The sequence below is a fragment of the Pristiophorus japonicus genome, chromosome 1 (assembly GCF_044704955.1).
Source record: "Pristiophorus japonicus isolate sPriJap1 chromosome 1, sPriJap1.hap1, whole genome shotgun sequence".
Classification (NCBI taxonomy): domain Eukaryota; kingdom Metazoa; phylum Chordata; class Chondrichthyes; family Pristiophoridae; genus Pristiophorus; species Pristiophorus japonicus.
The window spans coordinates 153,339,069-153,361,633 of record NC_091977.1 but is presented as its reverse complement, the minus strand read 5'-3'; the positions used below and the strand labels follow the sequence as shown (position 1 = coordinate 153,361,633).

The 22,565-nt window shown below is 41.8% G+C and overlaps 1 protein-coding gene across 3 annotated transcripts in view; it reads left to right on the top strand.

Annotated features, from left to right (window-relative positions):
• Positions 1-22,565, top strand: part of man2a1 (mannosidase, alpha, class 2A, member 1) — a 340,299-nt gene that overhangs the window by 124,118 nt on the left and 193,616 nt on the right. For all 3 annotated transcript variants that reach the window (XM_070884021.1, XM_070884015.1, XM_070884009.1), the window contains exons 10-12: positions 8,406-8,591; positions 17,805-17,919; positions 19,974-20,041. In XM_070884021.1, coding sequence (XP_070740122.1) covers positions 8,406-8,591; positions 17,805-17,919; positions 19,974-20,041 — 369 coding nt within the window. The remainder of the gene's footprint in view (positions 1-8,405; positions 8,592-17,804; positions 17,920-19,973; positions 20,042-22,565) is intronic.

Here is a 22,565-nt window from a genome sequence, read left to right as displayed (position 1 = left end):
GAAAGGAAAAATAGAAGACAGTAGAGTTAAACTTCTCTCTAAATATATAGATATATTTTAAACAACTAGATTTATTGTCAACGTGGACAATATAATGAATATAATCCCTTGCTTGCTTGCCCTCCCCAGTGATATCAATCATGGGGATGTAACGGGGAGGGCTCCATTATAATCTCCTAGGGAGAGGTGGCTCTCAGACCAATATGATAGCTTGGACTGTTTTAAGGAAATGTGCTTACAATTATTCGGCTTTGATATGGTCAAAAATTGGATAATTTCAGGCCATAGTACAAATACAGTAGTTTTGTAGTAAAATAAATGTGAATTATGTGTCAGTTGTAGGAGACAGTTTAATTTGCCTAATAATACTGTCACATTTTTTTCAAGCTCATAGTTTATTCCAGCTCTTGTATTGTTACTCATGTGGGTGAGTCCAACTCCCCAAACCTTTGATAGAGTTTTTAAAGGTCTTGAAATTTAGGCAAGGTTTTGGTAATATGTCTAGGAAGTAAATCATGTTTTGTAATTGTTGTTAGATATTGGATATCTTATGCCATCATAAGATTTCATTTCAGCTCCACTAGAGCATTACAACAAATCTTGGCCAAGAGTTTCCGCTTTGGGTGCAATCGGTGATCCAGGTGAAAAATTGCGCCCCTTTTGAAAAGTGTTTTATTTTCTCGAGTTGCTCACACTAATTTGGATATCGACAAATGCAAAATCTGCCATGAGCCAGTGCAATCAGGCAGTGTTTTAAAATGTAATATTTAAAAAAACAAAATTTTGCTTTAAGAATCATAACTTGGTGCAGCTTGATTAATACAGCTGACAATGGTTTTATCACAAAAAAATAATCATTTTTAATCACAGCGTCAATTCTCCACCTGATTTTAAATAACTGTAAATGACTTTTCAAAAGTATATAGAACTATTTGCTAGTTACATTGGGGTACAGTAGTTTTTTTAGTAAATTAAAAATAGATTCAAAAGCTTTTAAAACTTGCGTCCAGAAAAATCAGCTTAATTTTTAGAACCTCCTCGAGGGCCTGCAATTAGCGGAAACTCCTAATGGTGATTAATTCAACCTGGGAAAGTTGCTAGTTTTGTGGGCAGGGCCGGTTTTTATCGCGATGTTTTTTAAACTAGCGCAAAAGATTCTGGAAACTAGATTTGCGTCGGTTACACCGATTTCAGGCGAATTTTGCTGAAAAAACCAGCGCAACTGAGCAGAAACTCTACCCCCTTATCTTTAAAGTTTAGATTTTTTCCACTAACAATAGACACATGAACAATCCAGCAGTACTGGCCCAGATTTTTCTGTCAGCGACGAAAGAACTGCACCTCACGTACAATTGGTCACAGACTTTTGGGAGGCTAGTCAGTGGAGACATCCAGTCATCTGGCGTCAGTTTGAATGCAGCGTCCTCTATAGAGGATCTGTGGGGTCTGTGAGCAGCTCAAGCAGCAGGGAGGCTCTTCAACTAATCAGATTGAAGAATTCTCACTGATGCACGCAGACTGCAAAGCAGAAAGTTTAAAAAAAACCCAGAAAATATCAATAACATTTAAATTAATGTATAGGAAATGAAATAAAGATTGGGACATAAAAATGGGATTAAGGGAAAGACGAAAAAAACAAAAAACTGTAAAAAAAAAGATATAATTTTTAAAAAATCCATAGCATTAATTTTATTCTGAGCGAATGAGACTCTACACTTGTAAAATTAATTTTTCAGGACCAGAGAGGTATGTAGTATTTATCACTACACCAGTAAAAACTAAACTCAGTTACTTCTGACTGTTCAAGCCCAAACTTTTTCATCTGACTTTAGAGCAAGAATAGTGGATAATTAACCTAAATTCAATCCGTTACAGTGATCTAGATTCCATTAGCAAAGACAGCAACACCACACGCTGTGGAGGAACAGGGTATCACTGACAGCAACTTCCAGACTTCTGTCTTTAAATGTGCATATGCAGATGTCAGAAGTTGCTGTCAGTTTTACCCAGTAATAACAGTGAGCACTGATAACCTTGCCATTATTAGTACAGCAAAATCTGGGCCAATTTGTTATATATTTAAAGTAGACAGTTTTAAAAAATCTAACTCCTAGAGTAGATAAAATAATGAAAAATTGCAAATCTAAAATCTAATCCAATCTTTTGTAATCAACTTTTAAATACTTGCAATGTTTTTCTTAATTTTTCAGGGATTTAAACCTATCCCTTCGAAGAGTTTCAAAAGCTTCTTGGCTGCTCTTGAGATGTTCCAATTTACTGACTTTCCCATAGGTCCTTCCAACTCCCAATGCCCTGTATTCAAACAAAACTATCTTGTTTTACACATATTTACATAGAAATTACAAGACTGAAACAAGGCATTATCCTCTACATGAGCAGTAATTGTAATTTCATGTGTCCATCCTGTTCCCATATCACTTTATCTTTCCTTTCTTCAACCAGCTGTGCAACCTATTCTTAAAAGTTCACATGGTTTCTGCTTCAATCGCTAAACAGTGCATTACAGAACAGAGTTACTGGGGCATCCTGAACTTTGAATATCAAGCAAATTTAAATTCTGCATTTATTTAAAAATTATGTAACAGATTCCCTCAAGGCTGTTACCTTGGAGATGACAACAATAACAAACATTGTAACATTGGGGTAGAAATTCAGACGTCCCGGGATCGTAGACATCTCTGGAGCGAGGACATTTGCACAGGCAAGATTGCGGGATTTACGCATATCTTGCCCGGCAAATGTCCTCAAAACTCTTGCACCTGAAAAAGCAGGCGCATAGCCGACTTTTACAGGCGTAAGAGTTTAAAAACCGATTAAAAAAAAACATGATTAAAATAAAATTTAAACAAAACATATTTATGTTAAAACCCTGACCACTCAGGTAATGTTATTTTAAACCCTAACTTTAACTTTTTTTTTAAATCGGCAAATTTTTTTCTTTAAAAAATATGTATAACTACTTTAATTTCTATTAGTGTTATTGTGAGGTGTTTTTTAAATGTTTTATGTAGTGTTTGTGTGTTTTGGGGTTTTTCTCATTCATAGTAATAGGAGCTTCGTAACTTACGAATCTCCTATTACTACGAATTAGAAAATACTTAACTGTGATTGGGTGTCCAGGCCCACATGACTCCTGCGAACGTCCCGATGTGCAGTCACAAGAGGCCTCCGGACCGGGATCTCGAGCAGGCGCAGCAGCTTCAGGTAGGTGCGCATTTTATGTCCATTATTTAGTGCTTTGCCCACAGGAAGTCCTCAAGAGGAATTTCTGCCCCAATATATCGAATAGGCCAGGTGCAAAACCCTGGGTCAAACTGGCTGCGCAATGATTAAGTTTTAAAGTAATATCTACCAAAACAACATTCGGCAAAAATACATAATTTTCAGTTTGCCAATTATTATTGAAGTGTTTTTATTCATTTCCATCCATATTGCTTTTGATATCAGCTAAGACTCCGTGGTAACACACTTGTCTCTGAGTTAAAAGGTTGTGGGTTCAAGACCTATTTGAGAGACTTAAGCATATCATCTTGGCTGACACATTAGTCTTTTTTAATAATCTGTCGATTTGTGAAACCGATAATCAGTTAATTTAAATTAAATTAATTTGTCATTTTTTGAACATCATTATTTATTTCAGTCTGTTAGAAAATGAATTGAGAAAGCCTTGAAAAAGTGAATTGAATATTTTAAGAGTATAGCTGATCTCCTCTGGCATTGCTCATGAGTAGTCTGGAGTTAAGGGCGCAGTAATGAAGTTTAACTGCTAACCAGGCTAATTTCTTTTAAAGCCATTTCTCCCCGTGTGTACATGGTCTAAATAGGTTCAGATGTTAATCAGAGTTCAATTGTTGTTTAGTGAGGTACATTTACAGATTGACAGTTGTTAGTTCTCTTGGAATGACAGTGATAGCGCTGGAAAGTTTATCCATTTTTGTTTTAATCTGCTAGATGTCTGATTTGCACAGAAACCGACCATGTTTAAGTATCCCCAAGTCAAGCTGTTTGGAAAGCTACTCCCTCCTGCAATGCTTTTGTTTGCCCAATATGTAATGCACATTCTCCGTCCTTAAAAGCACATTCCACTTGCTCTGTTCCAGAGAGCGTAGGCAAAGGTTAGTTCAACCAAGGCTTAAGGATCCCCATGTGTATGCTTGGGTACTGCTGGAGTTCAGTACAGATGTACACCGGCACCTGGGAATCCCTGGCCCAAGACCGCCCTAAGTGGAGGAAGAGCATCTGGGAGGGCGCTGAGCACCTCGAATCTTGTCGCCAAGAGCATGCAGAAACCAAACGCAGACAGCGGAAGGAGCATGCGGAAAACTAGACTACCCTCCCACCGTTTACTTCAACCACTGTCTGTCCCACCTGTGACAGAGACTGTAATTCCCGTATTGGACTGTACAGTCACCTGAGAACTCACTTTTAGAGTGGAAGTAAGTCTTCCTCGATTTCAGGGGATTGCCTATGATGATGATGACTGGTACAATTACCACAACTTGTCCGGTTTGGATCACCCTACCCAGTTTGCAACACACTGGGATAAATCTTGGCCTTCAACGTTCGGTTTATCTCTCTCAGCTTTTATTAGTTAACCAAGCTGGCTAGACCATTCGTAACTGTGACCTGCCGAGTTCAGATGAATACTAATCCGCTTCTTGCTGCTTTTCCACCTAGCACCACCTACACACTGGGGGATTGGTGTGCAGTCTGGAACTGAGTGGGATGAATATCTGTGGGAATAATTCCACCCCTCACTGACAAGTCAGGCCTTCCAGTGAATCAAGCTGGCTGGTCAGTCATGAACAATGTATTGGAGTATTGTGGAGTGTGGATGTGTCTGGTTCAGAGATCAGATTACTGAGCCTATAGCAAAGAGTTGATATTGTTCAGAGCTTTCATTGTTAGGTATGTCATCTTGAAGCCACCATGATCTCAACGAGGCCCTACTTATCGTATACCCCCTAGAGGATAATAACCAAAGAATGTCAAGTCCAACCCCAGACTTTTGAGAGAGGCTGAGGCTTCCAAGTACAAATATTAATGGAGGCACTGAGAAACATAGAAGACAATTTTGTTGGCAAGCTTAATCATGTTGTAAAATGTTTTTATTGTGCTGGAAATCTAATTTTGAGGCCCAAATATTTGACTCGCTGAGAAAAAAATGGCAGACATTTTGAATGATTTGCTCAGTTTTTGCTTTTTATTAACAGATATGCATAATTTCTCAGTTTCAGATGTCTTGTATTACTTTTATTTATTTGAGCTGATTAAAAAGTATAACATTCTAGAAATATACAATATGTCAAGAGCACCTGAAGAGAAAAGACAAATTATGACTGTGGATATGTAGCCTTAATCAGCAGTATATGGATAAATTGTGAAGGGTACTGGGTGCCCGCACACATACTGTGCACAGGGTTTGTTAGGGCCCCCACCATAATGTAACCGGAGCATCTGAGCTGCACTCAAGTTGCACAGTGTCCATTTGGATGCAAAATTAAAACATTTCTCTTGGTGGCTCTCCCATGCTCCTTTGTTCCTTCACATAATACCATCTTTTTCACTAATTCTCAAAGCCAGCTCCAAACCAACCAAATTTCTATATTTTTCCCTCTTCACCAGTGTGATAACTCATACTGGATATGATAACAGAGACACCTGCTGTCCTCTAGTTATTTGGCCAAGCACCCTTATTCTATGTTTTGAATAAAGATGGTGGATGTTGATAGGCACAAAACATCAACTTTCACACCTGTGTACTTTCCAGCAGGAGTCACTGGTTACGTGATACAAAAAGGATATTGAAGCTCTTGAAAGAATATAGAAGAGAGCAACCACAATGATTGAGGGGGTGAGGGATTAGATTATGAGGAGCAATTATGTAAATTCAATATGTGCTCTTGGGTTGAGAGGTGATACAATTGCTGTTTGTTGGATTCTAAAAAGACATGTTAATGTAGATTACGACCAGCTATTTCACCTTATCCAGAACAGTATAATCAGAGGATATGGCCTGCTAAAAGGGCAGATAATCACAGATAAGGCCATCTCTAATCGCTTCCTTGTATCGCTCTCTTTTCGCATCCCCTTTCCCCCATTTAAACCCACTTTCTTTTCTGTCCGTACCTGGAAAGAGACTCTCCTGAAGTCACTTACAGTGGTGTTCATACTCTATTTATTTATTACAGCTCACTGGACAGGCATTAGGACCCTGCGGGAGCTATTCACAGTTGCTGTACTCATGCTGATTCATGCCAGTTTGGGGACAGCATTTTGGGTTGTTGTATAAAGCACACGGTTTAAGATACTTTTCTCCTGGCTCAGTTTGTCAGTTATTTACGCATACACAACATTTACAACTGCACTTTCAAATAGCCAACTGTATAGCCTTTGACCTAATTTGTAGAGATTGATCGCTATGATTAGTTAACAGCTCCATTATCATATTATGCGACTACCAGGATGGCAGATGATGAACTAGGTGGTCCTTGGTCTTTTATTACCCAGCAATTCCTCTATTCCTGTAAATGATCAAGAGAAGAAATTCTACTTGCTTTTTCCAACCTATCTCAGGGTTATTGATGCCAATTATAGTGCCCACACTGCTTCCCCAACTACATTATTTCAGTACACATGTGAAGTGGGCCCTTCCTGGTCCTTGTGGCTCACTACCATACTATGCAGTTCATTAAATGAGCTCTGCGATGTGTAAATAATGCAGAGATGTGGCAAATTCAAACTGGCTAGATTGAATAAGAATTTTAATATTAAATTAAAATGTAGCAGTACTATCATATTTTGATGGGACTGCACTAATATGCCAAAACAATTGTACTTTGCCACTGATTAACTCAGTTTTGTCAGCATTGATTGGGTTATGGAGATCAACTGGATCTTCTTTCCCAGGGTACTTGGAACTCATGAAGCAATCAACATGTTCCTAGGGATTCAGTTAAACATTTGTGAAGACATTAATTTTGAATAAATTAAAATGGAAGTAATATTAGATCCTCAGCAAGTAATTTTTTACACACAGTTCAAAATACAATGATTTCATCTTAAGTTGATAAGTATGTATCCTAGATAAGGAGACCAAAACTGCACACAGGCCAAAACTGTGTACAGTACTCCAGGTGTGGACTCACCAAAGCCCTGTACAATTGTAGTAAGACTTCTTTACTCTTGTACTCCAACACCTTTGCAATAAAGGCCGACATGCCATTTGCCTTCCTAGCTATAACTAGTGGGGGGCCACATGGATCAGTGTTTGGCCCTCAGCTATTTACAATCTATTAATGACTTAGATGAAGGAACTGAGTGCAATGTATCCTAAGTTTTCTGATGTTACAAAGCTAGGTGAGAAAGTAAGCTGTGAGGAGGACACAAAGAGCCTGCAAAGGAATATGGACAGGTTAAGTGAGTGGGCAATAAGGTGGCAAATGGAGTATAATGTAGGGAAATGTGAGGTTATTCACTTTGGTCGGAAGAATAGAAAAACAGAATATTTTTTAAATGGTGAGAAACTATTAAATGTTGATGCTCAGAAAGAGTTAGGTATTGTACAAGAAACACAGAAAGTTAGTATGCAATTAGGAAGACAAATGGCATGATGGCCTTTATTGCAGGGGGGTTGGAGTACAAGAGTAAGGAAGTCTAGCTACAATTGTACAGGGCTTTGGTGAGACCACACCTGGAGCACTGTGCACAGTTTTGGTCTCCTTATCTGAGGAAGGACATACTTGCCTTAGAGGTGGCGCAATGAAGGTTCACTAGATTTATTCCTGGGATAAGAGGATTGTCATGTGAGGAGAAATTGAATAGATTAGACCTATACCCTCTGGTGTTTAAAAGAATGAGAGGTGATCTAATTGAAATATGTAAGATTCTGATGGGGATTTACAGGGTAGATGCTGAGAGGTTGTTTCCCCTGGCGGGAGAGTCCAGAACTTGGGGGCACAGTCTCAGGATAAGGGGTCGGCCATTTAAGACTGAGATAAGGAGAAATTTCTTCACTCAGAGGGTTGTGAATCTTTGGAATTCTCCACCAGAAAGGGCTGTGGATGCTGAGTTGAGTATATTCAAGGCTGAAATAGATAGATTTTTGGACTCTAGGGGAATCACGGGATATGGGTTTGGGTGGGAAAGTGGAGTTGAGGTCAAAGATTAGCCATAATCTTATTTAATTGCGGAGCAGGCTTGAGGGGCCGTATGGCCTACTCCTGCTCCGAATTCTTATGTTCTTATGTAAAAAGCCAATCTTGACCTATGGATTTTCCTTTGAGTTAATACTGATGTGCAATGTGCTTGATATTAGCTACATTGAAAAGGACTATTGGACCTTTTTAGTTAAAATTAATATATATTTTGTTTTTCCTGTGTAGGGCTGCAGAAATCCTTTACTTTTTAGCATTGGTGGCTGCTCAGAAATCCAATAAAATGACCATGTTCCCTTCATCTGAAGATTATAAACTGCTGGTAGAAGCAAGACGAAATCTTGGCTTGTTCCAGCATCATGATGCGATCACTGGAACTGCTAAAGAGTGGGTCGTTGTGGACTATGGGACCAGGTAAATATTAATTCATAGGATTGATTTTAAACTATCCTCCTCTCTCTCTAGTTTTTATTTTATCTTTTCAATAATCTGATCTGATAAGATTCCATGGGTGTCTGATAAACTGTCATAAATGTACTTAATACTTTCAATATATAAATATTGGAGATAGCGGAGGAAGAGGAAATGGTTTCACATTTATTTCATTATTATAATACATGCTCATATTTTAACCTTTATAGTTCAAAGAGAGGTTAGTGTTTGTAGCTGCTTTTATGTTGCATAAAACCCGTGGTAGTATAACCGGTTCCTGAAGCTTGAATCTCATGCAGCTGGCTGCAAGCTGAATGTGTAACTGCTAAGAGTTGTTACAACTGACAGCGCAGAAAACCTGCTGAAAACCGGTCTTCCCAAATGCCTGTTTTAGCAAGTCCTGATAGTTTTGCAGTTGGCCGAGTAAGACTTCTGGAAATTGCTAACACAAGTGAAGCTCTTGCACAATGTAAAAACAGTTTAGATTACAAAAACAGGTGGATGTTGAGGCTCATTTGCTTCAGGCACAGAGAGTTCTAGTTCTAGTTTTGTTTCTGTTCTTTTTAACATGCATTCCCATGTAAGATAGAGAAACAAATGTTGCCAAGAAATATTTCTCAGAATGCTTGAACCACATCCATGGAGGCTTATGCAGCTTAGTGTATTAGGTTCTCTGGAACTCCCCTAACATTGATCACAAGAATGGTTCAAGATGGTCAAAATAATTCTATGGATGGGGAATTATAGTTATACTGAGCGACTTGAGACACTAGTATTGTAGAGCTACCGAGTGGACTACTGATGTAATAACAATAAAGCCATGTGCTCTGCACAGTTCTACTTGGGAGCCATGTTGTGCAGGTCTCTGTGTTTACTATGTCTCAAGATATCACAGATTGGTGATGAGGATGTGATTTTTGGATTCCCTAGCTGAAATTTTTGTTAGAGGAAAATCCTGCCAACCGAGGAAGACTGTTAAAGGTTCTTCGTTTTGCAGAAAGGCTTAAAAATCCGAGGTAAATTTCGAGCACACGTGGCTGAACTGTCGACGATGCCAGAGTCCAGATGGTTGCGCCTATGGGAATTAATAAGGCGCTTGGGTGAATTCCATAGCGACCAAGAGACTTTCAGAGTGTGTATGGAGCGGCTAGAAAAGTTTTTCACCGCGAATAATATCGTCGAAGTCCCCGATGATGTAACTGGGCGGTTTTAGAAACGAAACGGACTATTTTCTTGACTGAAGCAGGCCCGGAGGTGTATGAAACGCTGAAAAATGTGCTTGTTCCCGCTAAGCGGAAGGACATGCCACTGAAGGAGATCAGCACTACAGTCCTGAGCCCCTGGAAATTGCTGGGTTATCGTTTTGGAACACAGGATCAATTAAATGATGAGGGTATCAGTGTGCACATTGTAGCTTTAAAAAAGTTATCCATTCATTGTCATTTTGGAAACTTTCAGGACCAAGCTTTGTGTGACCGCATTGTTTGATGGTTGAAAAATGAACGTATCAGAAGTAAATTGTTGACAACCCCTAACTTGACTTTGATTTAGCTTGTCAGACAGCTATGTCGATGAATGAATATAGCTGACCAATACTCCCAAGAATTTTGCGCCATTTCCAGTCGTCAGACAACCGAGGTGAATAGGCAGTTGGGCAAGACCTGGGCAACTGGCCAAGATAACATTGCATTGAAGTCGTGCTGTTGGTGCCTGGGACAACAGCAAGTTCAAAGCTGTCCATATGTGAAGATAGCGTGTTTCTACTGCAAGAAAACTGGGCATCTTGCGAAGGCGGCCAACAGAAGAGTAAACTGACTGGCAATGCGAGAAGTAGAAATTGTTAGACACTGCATAGTGTTGATGAGAAACAGCAGGATGAGGATTTTCTGGCGATTCACGTCATCAGGAGCACAAAGGTATATAACAGCGATTCACGAAATATCGTCATCCAAGTAGATGTCGCAGGAACCAGGATACTCATGGAAATTGTGAGCGTAGTACCGGAATCGTTATATCGCGACAAGTTGAGTGATTATCGACTAGAGAAATCGAAGATAGAGCTGCGAGGCTACTCAGGAGAGCAAATCCCCATATCAGTGAAATGCAAGGATTAGTATCGGAGCTTGCCTCTCATAGTAATGGCAGGAGACAAGCCTATCTTGATGGGTAGAATTTGGTTGGGATCACTGAAACTGGATTGGAATGAGATTTTTCGTGTGGAAGCGAAATTTGCATCGATCGATGTTATCAAGCAGCATTTGAAGGTGTTTCGCGAAACAGGCAGTCCGATCCAAGACTTCAAGGCGAGTGTCAGAGTGCAGAAGGAAGCAAGACCAGTTTACTGCAAGCCACGTCCCATACCATATGCACTCAAGGAGAAAGTTGAGCAAGAACTAAACCGAGAACATGATCTCTAAGATCGATCTGAGTAATTGGGCTACACCCATTGTTGTTGTACCCAAGCCGGATGGTAAAGTAAGGTTATGTGTTGATTATAAGGTAACCGTAAAAACCGGATGGTCTGCACCGAGACAGGACCGGAACCAATGTCCGAGGGGGAGTGTTTGCTCGTGCTGTTGGGGAGGAGTTAAACTAATATGGCAGGGGGATGGGAACCAATGCCGGGAGACAGAGGGAAACAAAAAGGAGACAAAAGCAAAAGACAGAAAGGAGATGAGTAAAAGTGGAGGGCAGAGAAACCCAAGGCAAAAAACAAAAAGGGCCACTGAATGTAAAGGGGCTGCAGGAGGGGTCAAAACTAAAAACCATGGTTTAAAACCTAGTGTTACCGCACGCAGCATTCGAAATAAAGTAAATGAGTTGACGGCACAAATCATTACAAATGGGTATGATTTGGTGGCCATTACAGAAACGTGGTTGCAGGGGTGGCCAAGACTGGGAATTAAACATACAGGGGTATTTGACGATTCGGAAAGATAGACAAGAAGGGAAAGGAGGTGGGGTAGCTCTGTTAATAAAGGATGATATAAGAGCAGTTGTGAGAGACGATATTGGCTCGAATGAACAAAATATTGAATCATTGTGGGTGAAGATTAGAGATAGTAAGGGGAAAAAGTCACTGGTGGGCGTAGTTTATAGGCCCCCAAATAATAACTTCACAGTGGGGCGGGCAATAATCAAGGGAATAATGGAGGCATGTGAAAAAGGAACAGCAGTAATCTGGTCCTGTGTAATGAGACAGGAATAATAAACGATCTCCAAGTAAAAGATCCTCTTGGAATGAGTGATCACAGTGTGGTTGAATTTGTAATACAGATTGAGGGTGAGGAAGTAGTGTCTCAAACGAGCGTACTATGCTTAAACAAAGGGGACTACAGTGGGATGAGGGCAGAGTTGGCTAAAGTAGACTGGAAACACAGACTAAACGGTGGCACAATTGAGGAACAGTGGAGGACTTTTAAGAAGCTCTTTCATAGTGCGCAACAAAAATATATTCCAGTGAAAAAAAAGGGCGGTAAGAGAAGGGAGAACTAGCCGTGGATAACCAAGGAAATAAAGGAGAGTATCAAATTAAAAACCTATGCGTATAAGGTGGCCAAGGTTAGTGGGAAAATAGAAGATTGGGAAAATTTTAAACGACAGCAAAGAATGACTAAAAAAGCAATAAAGAAAGGAAAGATAGATTACGAAGGTAAACTTGCGCAAAACATAAAAACGGATAGTAAAAGCTTTTACAGATATATAAAACGGAAAAGAGTGAGTAAAGTAAATGTTGGTCCCTTAGAAGATGAGAAGGGGGATTTAATAATGGGAAATGTGGAAATGGCTGAGTCCTTAAGCAATTATTTTGCTTCGGTCTTCACAGTGGAAGACACAGAAACCATGCCAGAAATTGCTGGTCACAGGAATGTGGGAAGGGAGGACCTTGAGACAATCACTATCACTAGGGGGGTAGTGCTGGTCAGGCTAATGGGACTCAAGGTAGACAAGTCCCCTGGTCCTGATGAAATGCATCCCAGGGTATTAAAAGAGATGGCGGAAGTTATAGCAGATGCATTTGTTATAATCTACCAAAATTCTCTGGACTCTGGGGAGATACCAGCGGATTGGAAAGCAGCTAATGTAACGCCTCTGTTTAAAAAAAGGGGCAGACAAAAGGCAGGTAACTATAGACTGGTTAGTTTAACATCTGTAGTGGGGAAAATGCTTGAAACTATCATTAAGAAAGAAATAGCGGGACATCTAGATAGGAATAGTGCAATCAAGCAGACGCAACATGGATTCATGAAGGGGAAATCATGTTTAACTAATTTACTGGAATTCTTTGAGGATATAACGAGCATGGTGGATAGAGGTGTACCGATGGATGTGGTGTATTTAGACTTCCAAAAGGCATTTGATAAGGTGCCACACAAAAGGTTACTGCAGAAGATAAAGGTACGCGGAGTCAGTGGAAATGTATTAGCATGGATCGAGAATTGGCTGGCTAACAGAAAGCAGGGAGTCGGGATAAATGGGTCCTTTTAGGGTTGGAAATCGGTGGTTAGTGGTGTGCCACAGGGATCGGTGCTGGGACCACAACCGTTTACAATATACATAGATGACCTGGAAGAGGGGACAGAGTGTAGTGTAACAAAATTTGCAGATGACACTAAGATTAGTGGGAAAGCGGGTTGTGTAGAGGACACAGAGAGGCTGCAAAGAGATTTAGATAGGTTAAGCGAATGGGCTAAGGTTTGGCAGATGGAATACAATGTCGGAAAATGTGAGGTCATCCACCTTGGGGAAAAAAAACAGTAAAAGGGAATATTATTTGAATGGGGAGAAATTACAACATGCTGCGGTGCAGAGGGACCTGGGGGTCCTTGTGCATGAATCCCAAAAAGTTAGTTTTCAGGTGCAACAGGTAATCAGGAAGGCGAATGGAATGTTGGCCTTCATTGCGAGAGGGATGGAGTACAAAAGCAGGGAGGTCCTTCTGCAACTGTATTGGGTATTGGTGAGGCCGCACCCGGAGTACTGCGTGCAGTTTTGGTCACCTTACTTAAGGAAGGATATACTGGCTTTGGAGGAGTTACAGAGATGATTCACTAGGCTGATTCTGGAGATGAGGGGATTACCTTATGATGATAGATTGAGTAGACTGGGTCTTTACTCGTTGGAGTTCAGAAGGATGAGGGGTGATCTTATAGAAACATTTAAAATAATGAAAGGGATCGACAAGATCGAGGCAGAGAGGTTGTTTCCACTGGTCGGGGAGACTAGAACTAGGGGGCACAGCCTCAAAATACGGGGGAGCCAATTTAAAACCGAGTTGAGAAGGAATTTCTTCTCCCAGAGGGTTGTGAATCTGTGGAATTCTCTGCCCAGGGAAGCAGTTGAGGCTAGTTCATTGAATGTATTCAAGTCACAGATAGATAGATTTTTAACCAATAAGGGAATTAAAGGTTACGGGGAGCGGGCGGGTAAGTGGAGCTGAGTCCACGGCCAGATCAGCCATGATCTTGTTGAATGGCGGAGCAGGCTCGAGGGGCTAGATGGCCTACTCCTGTTCCTAATTCTTATATAAACGAGGTTGTAGAGTATAATCTACTCAAGTCGTTGCCAAATATGGAAGATTTGTTCACAACGCTGACAGGTAGCCAGATCTTTTCAAAGTTAGATCTAACAAACTCCTACTTACAACTTGAGTTAGATGAAGAGTCCAAGTCATACTTGACTATAAATACTCATCTAGGACTGTATCAGTTCAATTTGGAATGTCTTCCACCGCTGACATATTCCAGGTGGTGATGAACAAAATTTTGCAAGGAATTGAAGGGGTAGTGTGTTATTTAAATGACATACTCATGTCAGCACCAAACAGGCAAATCCGTGATAAGGTGTTGAATGAAGTACTCAAACGGCTAGAGAAGCATTAAATACGAGTGACTGCTCACGTGAGAGATGTTTCAAAACTCAGTGGAGTACTTGGGGCAAAGTGTGGACAAAGATGGTTTACTTCCAACCAAGGGAAAGCTGGATGCAATCAGAAATGAACCCACTCCCAAGAATGTTTCTGAATTTCGATCATTTTTGGGTCTTTTGAATTATTATGGGAAGTTCCTCCCAAATTTGGCTAGTGTTACATCCACTGAATGAGCTGTTGAAAAAACAGGTCCCTTGGAAGTGGTCAAAAGAATGCAACACAGCATTCAAAGAGTGTAAAAGCCAGTTAGTAGAGAGTACCATGTTAGCTTACTATAATGTATCTAAGGAGATCAAGCTAGCGTTGGGGCAGTGATCTCTCATGTATTACATAGTGGGGAGGATGGACCTATTGCTTTTGCTTCATGCATTCTCCGTGCCAGTGAGTGAAATTATGCGCAGATCGAAAGGGAAGCTTTGGCATTGATTTTTGGGGTCAAGAAGTTTCACAAATACTTGTTTGATTGTAAGTTTACCATAGTTGCTGACCATAAGCCCCTGACAGCAATCCTCTATCCAAAATTCCCAGTTCCAACCTTAGCTGCAGCATGAATGCAGAGATGGGCTTTGATTTGTCAGCATATAGGTGTGACATTGAGTACAGACGATCTTAAGTACAAATGATCATCTGTACTCTGTCATACCTATATGCGGACCGTAATACTGATGCTATGTCCAGGTTACCATCTCCATCACAAGTTACACCCAATAGGAAAGAAGTGTTCTATTTCTCATACATTGATGAGCTGCCAGTCACAGCAGAAGAGATTGATAGAGCAACCAAATGTGACCCAGTTACATCAAAGGTGTATGATTACATAGCAAATAGATGGCCAAATCAGCTATCCGAGAAAGATATTCATCCATACTTTGTTCATAGGAATGAATTGTCAGTGGATAAAGATTCTATCATGTGGGGAGCAAGAGTGGTTATCTCAAATAAGTTCAGGTCCAATTTGTTAGGAGATCTTCATGATCAGCACCTGGGAATGTGCTTGATCTAGAAACATAGAAACAAAGAAAATAGGTGCAGGAGCAGGCCATTCGGCCCTTCGAGCCTGCACTGCCATTCAATATGATCATGGCTGATCATGCAACCTCAGTACCCCACCCCTGCCTTCTCTCCATACCCTCTGATCCCTTTAGCCGTAAGGGCCACATGTAACTCCCTTTTGAATATGTCTAATGAACTGGACTCAACAACTTTCTGTAGCAGAGAATTCCACAGGTTTCCAACTCTCTGGGTGAAAAAGTTTTTTCTCATCCCTGTCCTATATGGCTTACCCCTTATCTTTAGACTGTGACCCCTGGTTCTGGACTTCCCCAACATCGGGAACATTCTTCCTGCTTCTAACCTGTCCAGTCCCGTCAAAATTTTGTAAGTTTCTATGAGATCCCCCCCTCATTCTTCTAAATTCCAGTGAGTATAAGGCAAGTCGATCCAGTCTTTCCTCATATGTCAGTCCTGCCATCCCGGGAATCAGTCTGGTGAACCTTCGCTGCACTCTCTCAATAGCAAGCACGTCCTTCCTCAGATTAGGAGACCAAAACTGTACACAATACTTAAGGTGTGGCCTCACCAAGGCCCTGTACAACTGCAGTAAGACCTCCCTGCTCCTATACTCAAATCCCCTAGCTATGAAAGCCGGCATGCCATTTGCTTTCTTTACTACCTGCTGTACCTGTATGCCTACCTTCAATGACTGATGTACCATGGCACCCAGGTCTCGCTGCATCTCCCCTTTTATAATCTGTCGCCATTCAGATAATATTCTGCCTTCGTGTTTTTGCCCCCAAAGTGGATAACCTCACATTTATCCACATTATACTGCATCTGCCATGCATTTGCCCACTCACCTAACCTGTCCAAGTCACCCTGCAGCCTTTTAGCGTCCTCCTCACAGCTCACACCGCCACCCAGTTTAGTGTCATCTGCAAACTTGGAGATATTACACTCAATTCCTTGATCTAAATCATTAATGTACATTTTAAAGAGCTGGGGTCCCAGCACTGAGCCCTGCGGCACCCCACTAGTCACTGCCTACCATTCTGAAAAGGACCCGTTTATCTCTGCTTCCTGTCTGCCAACCAGTTCTCTATCCACGACAGTACATTACCCCCAGTACCATGTGCTTTGATTTTGCACACCAATCTCTTGTGTGGGACTTTGTCAAAAGCCTTTTGAAAGTCCAAATGCATCACATCCACTGGTTCTCCCTTGTCCACTCTACTCGTTACATCCTCAAAAAATTCTAGAAGATTTGTCAAGCATGATTTCCCTTTCATAAATCTTTCTGGCATAGTATGACTTGGAGTTGCTCTATTGCACACTTTGGATGATCAAGTGTACTTACCTCAGTGCTAGCTTTTCCAATCAAGGAACAAAACATATTCTTCACAAGGAGGCCTTATAAACAGCTAAATGGGTAAAAAAGCATCCTTAAATGGATAGAGTCCTTGGGTAATTTGGAGGTTTAAAACAGAAAATTGCAGATTTGTGTAAATCAATAGGAGTTGTGCTGTAATAAATTAGAGTTTTTAATGTAGTAATGGTAAGGCTTAGAGCTATAATGTATAGTATAGTATTAGGCAGTCCCTCGTATTGAGGATGACTTGCATCCACACTAAAAAGGGATGAGTTCACAGGTGTTTCAATGAGAGACCTGATATTCCAGGTCCCGAACTGCATACAGAAGATGCCCCTGCGTGGATTCTTTTACCGTGGAGTGGCCGTTGTACACCAGCCACCACACGGGCTTGGTCCAGTGGCAAGGAACTATAATGATATAGGTGATGATGACTATCATCAGCACCAGAAGTTCAGTCTTCTGCTTGCAGTACAGGTGCAGCGCCCCGAATCCGGAACTCTCGCGACCGAGGCCATTCCGGATTTTGCGTTCGGGGAGGTGCTCGGGTGGGGCCCTGCCGCCGGGGAAGTGCTCGGGCGGGGCCCCACCGCCGGGGAGGTGATCGGGCGGGACCTGCCAAAGAGCTGGTCGGGCTGCCCCATCGCGGAGGCCTCGAGCTAAGCACAGTGGTGGCGAGGCCCGAGGTCGGGCGCCGGCGAAGTGAGGGATGGCGAGGCAAGGCCCGGCAGCGGCAGGGCGAGGTCCGAGGTTAGGCAGTATATCTAGGGTACCTGCCCACTGAAAAGTGCTGGCCGAAGAATGCTTGATCTGGGTCAAACTTTGTTTGTGATTTCCCCCCTTCCACCAACCCCGATAAAGACCACAATATTTATAATGTTCTTAATCTTTTTCTTTACAGACTATTTCACTCAATAATGAACTTGAAAAGAGTGATTGGTGACTCAGCTCATTTTCTAATTTTAAAAGACAAGGAAACTTACAAGCATATCCCTTCAACACCCTTTCTTCAGATGGTGAGCGATTTTACTTTTCCATTAGCTTCCATGTATTCTGGCAACTTTTTTTTTAAAGTTGACTGGTCGGAGTAAAAAAAGACCATTGAAAGCTGCTGGATTGGTGGAATAATCCAACTGGTTCACTAATGCCATTCAGGAAAGGGAACCTGGGATCCATACATAGTCTCCCAGGTATCTGAACCACCGGGGAGCAGGGTGCCATGCCATCAGCCACGGTGGTTCAGGTGCGAGTGCCACCTCCCCTTTAACTAGCACCCTGCAAGTGGCCTACAGCCTGGTATGCGTCCCCTGAAGTTGTCGCAGTCATCGCTCCGGGACAAAAACGGGTCGCTGCACATGGTGATAACATCGTCATCACCAGTGCAGTGGAGCATGGCGTTGCCACCGCCGCCGCTGCTAAACTCCCGCAGCATTTCGCGGTAGTCGTTAACACGCCTTGGCGAAAAGTCGTTTGCGCCCCGTTAGTGTCCCGGGGTGCCCTAGAAAGTATCTTAATTGTAAAAAAAGGAACATAAAACAATTCCTACAGAGGATTCCATCACACCTTCAGAGGGCAAGTTAGTTTGGACAATATGTGTGGTCTTGTCAGTAATATCCGCATCCCAAAAACCACATAAATTTTTTAATCCACCTATGCACAGGTGGTTCTTTCCTCCACAGATTCCTTTTAATGAGGAGTATTACAGGAAATACAGAAGAATTTGGCATTGGTTTCCAAACAGTACTTCAGTGAATCATTGATTTGGCTGAGTCAATAAGAGCATGGTCCTGACCAAGTAGGGACAATCTAAATCATTAAAACCATTGTTGGATCACCTTTTTTCTGATCTTGCCTGTGAATTTCCTTATTGTTCTTTGCCTTTTTAATTCCTTAATCTGGTTTATCAGAAAGTTAGTTTCTGGCCTGAGCCATATTTTCCTCATTGGACTGAGCTCCTCTGCCACAGGCTCTTTTTAGATATTCCACAGCGCTCCACAATTCCTTCTTGGCTGGGACATCAGGTGAGTTGGAGAAACATGTGGGGCCGAAATTGGTGAAACACAATTTCCACCCGTTGTTTTGGCAGTCCCCGGGCGGTGCATCATTTTCTACCGCCCGGAACCGCTGGGGCCGAATGGGTGGGAATTTCATCCCACTTTTCTCGGCGGTAAGCGGAGCGGAGTGCAACGGGCGGTGTGCGGCGGAGAGGCTTTTTGACTCGGGAATCTTCGGCTCCCGAGTTGTGCGCACGTGGGTGCTGCTGTCAATCTCCGCCCCCCGAGAGGCCAGAGACTGCTGGCCTGAGATCGCTGTGTGGGGGGGGAAGGAAAAAGAGATTACTGTGTTGGGGGGGGAAATGGGGGACTGGGGTGTGGGAGAGCGAGCAACTGGGGGGGGGGAGAGAGAGAGAGAGAGAGACTGGGGGGTGAAAGAGACTAATAATTTTTATTATCGTTCATTAATAAAGGAGTAAATAAGCCTTTATTAGACCATTTGTATTATTGCCTAACACTAGAAAATACTACAATCCATTTCAAAATAAATCAAACTGTGGAGAACTATAAAGATCTGTGTAATATCAAACAAACCTTTCAGCACTTAAGATCCACTTAAAAGCACCTTCTCCAGGATGGTATGCAGTTCCGGCTGTATGTCATAAATTTTGTACTTTTAGGCGGTATATCGGCGGTCTGCATGGTCGGGCGGTGTGCATACCACCCGGTGGTATGTCACTGATGAATTTTCCGCCCAGCGGTATGTAGGTGTGTTTTCACCAAAATTTGCATTTTTGGGCGGTATGTCGATGAATTTCGGGCCCATGGTATGAAAAGCAGAAAGTACAAAGGTTGGATGTGGCCAACACTTCTGTATGATATTCAGAGCTTAAACCCTGAAGAAGGCACAGATGCAGAAGCTGGATGCTTTTGATTGTGCTGTACAAGTAAAATGTTGAGTATTTGCTGAAAGGTTAGTGTGACTAACACTTAGTTAAGACAAGTTACTGTCTTAAGAAAATTATTTAGTATAACAAGGTATGACCATTTGATTTAAATGCTCTGTTTCGATTCAGGATGATAGCCAAGCTACACAGGATTCATTACCTCAAAGGACAACCATTGAATTGAGCTTATTACCCAGGTTTGTGATTTATGTTTAATATTTAAAACTACTTTCTTGAATGGCTGTAAAAATGTGATAGTGTAAATAGTTGAATGCTTTGTATCCCAATCAAGCTACAAATTCCTGTCCACTGCTTTGTTGTTTGAATTCTGTTCACCATGTCTGGGTGAGTTTAGGTACCTCAGCAAAATGCTAGGGGACCCACTCCCAGTGAGGTGTTGTGGTAATCACTGTCGTCTCTAGTATAAAAACAGAAAATGCTGGAAATCCCAGCGGGTCAGGCAGCATCTGTGGCGAGAGAAGCAATGTTAACATTTCAGGTTGATGACCCTTCATCAGAACTGGCAATAGATCGAAATGTAACAGATTCTTAAGGAAGTGCTGGGGCCCTGAAAGAGGGAGGAGGGGTGTGGAAAGAACAAAAGGGAAGGTCTGTGATAGGGTGGAAGGCAGAAGAGATTTGAGAGACAAAGGGGATGATGGGCCGAATTGAGATGGTAATAGCACAAGTTAGGAAACAAAAGGTGAGTTTAGATAGGGTGTGAAAGGCAGAATAAATGCCACCTGCCATGGAAAAGAGAGAGGGCTAGAATTTGCACTTCATCTCCGCCCGGTTTCTTGGCGGTATTGGTTGTTTTGGGTGAAAACCGGGTCGATGAAAATTTCCACAAAGTGTTCCGCCGGCGGTTTCGAAATACCGTTGGGGAGTGGACCTCCGGCGTGCACCGTCCATAGACTGCCATTGCCCGATTTTTGACTCAGCGGTGACCCGTAGGTAAGTAGAAAAAAAAATGCACACGAGAAGCAGTGGGAACTGGGCGGTAGGTAAGTAGCTCTGTAAAAAAAGGTAAGTTAATGGGTTTTTAATAATTATTTAAACATTTTTTATAGTGATTAAGGTGAACAGGATCCTGATGATGTGTTCTGATTTTTTTATTTTATGTTTTTTGGAAAAAAATGTTTTGTGTTTTCTTCTTCCTCGGCCCAATCTAAATTTTATAATTACCGCCCATTTTGTTTAAGAACCGCCCAATCGGCCCAAGATTCCATTTTCCACCGAGAATCGGGGTGCAAGGTCCATTTATTTTCCTTATTTTGTGGAATTTTTTGCTGGCAGTAATTTTTAAATCTTTTTAGCGGTAATTTGGGCGACAATCCAGCGCTGGTGGATTTCTTTGAAAATCTAGCCCAGAGAAACAAAAAAAAGAGGGAGTGAAAATTTTTGTAAAAAAAAACGCGAGGAAAGGGAACAAAATGTTGGTCGAGGTTATGGTCTGAAATTGTTGAATTCGATGTTTAGCCTTGAAGGCTGTTAAGTGCCTAAACGAAAGACGAGGTGCTTTCCTCGAGCTTGCGTTGAGCTTCATTGAAACAGTGTAGAAGGCCAAGGACGGAGAGGTCAGAGTGGGAATGGAGCAGAGAATTAAAATGACAAGCGAACGAAAGCTTGGGGTTACCCTTACAGACTGAACGGAGGTGTTTTGCAAAGTGGCCCCCAATCTGCGTTTGGTCTCCCCAATGTAGAGGGGATCACATCGTAAGCAGCGAATGCAGTATACTAAATTGAAAGAAGTCCAAGTAAATCGCTGTTTCAGCTGGAAGAAGTGTTTGGGGCCCTGGACAGTGGGAAGGGAGGAGATAAAAGGGCAGGTGTTGCATCTCCTGCGCTTGCATGGGAAGGGGAGGGAGTGCTTGGGGGTCTCTTGTACCATCCCTCTCGTTTGATTTTACTAGCTAAAATGTGATCACTGACTAACATAATTGATAATCCAGATTATCCTACACCACTCTGCTGGAAAAGAATGTGCCTAGTTGAGTAGTCAACTAGTATATAGCACGTCTGTGGCTGAAGTGTAACTCTTGGCTTTGTTTAGCATGTATCCACACACTCAGTTCCAGTGTGATCATGACACGATCAGGCAGGCTTCCTCCCCTATTCTGACCATATATTTTGAATTAATTCCAATATGAACTAATTTATTTTAGCTTGAATATGCCATTATATCAGTGGGAATGGGCTGCCACATACACTTAGCTGCTAACCTTTAAACTTGGATGGAGTCCATCAAAACAGGTTGCCACAAGCATAAATCTGTAGCACACTACCAATCTCGAGAGGTTTTTTTTGAATGGTTCAATGATAGTTTATGTTGAAGTTACGGTGAGAGCTGGATTATTTCCCCAGTCCTAAAGTGATCCTTTACATTTACACAGAAAGGCATGTATTTAATGTAAATGCAATATTATACAACAGTATACTTTTTACTGATTCATCACTTTTAATATGACCTACCTCTTCGATCTTCCCTTTAGGAACTCCCCCAAAACCCTTCTGCCACCACGGTGTCCAATTATTTTCGTCTCTTGAAGCCCTTTGGAATATTTGATTACATTAAAGCAGCTATACAAGTGCAAGTTGGTGAACTAGAATGCTATTTAGTATTTACCCCTTTTTATCCCCCTTCCATTTTCCCACAGTCAGATAGGCAACTTGCTCCCAGATTTCTGCCAATGCTGTTAAGAATTGGCTGCTTGGGGATGA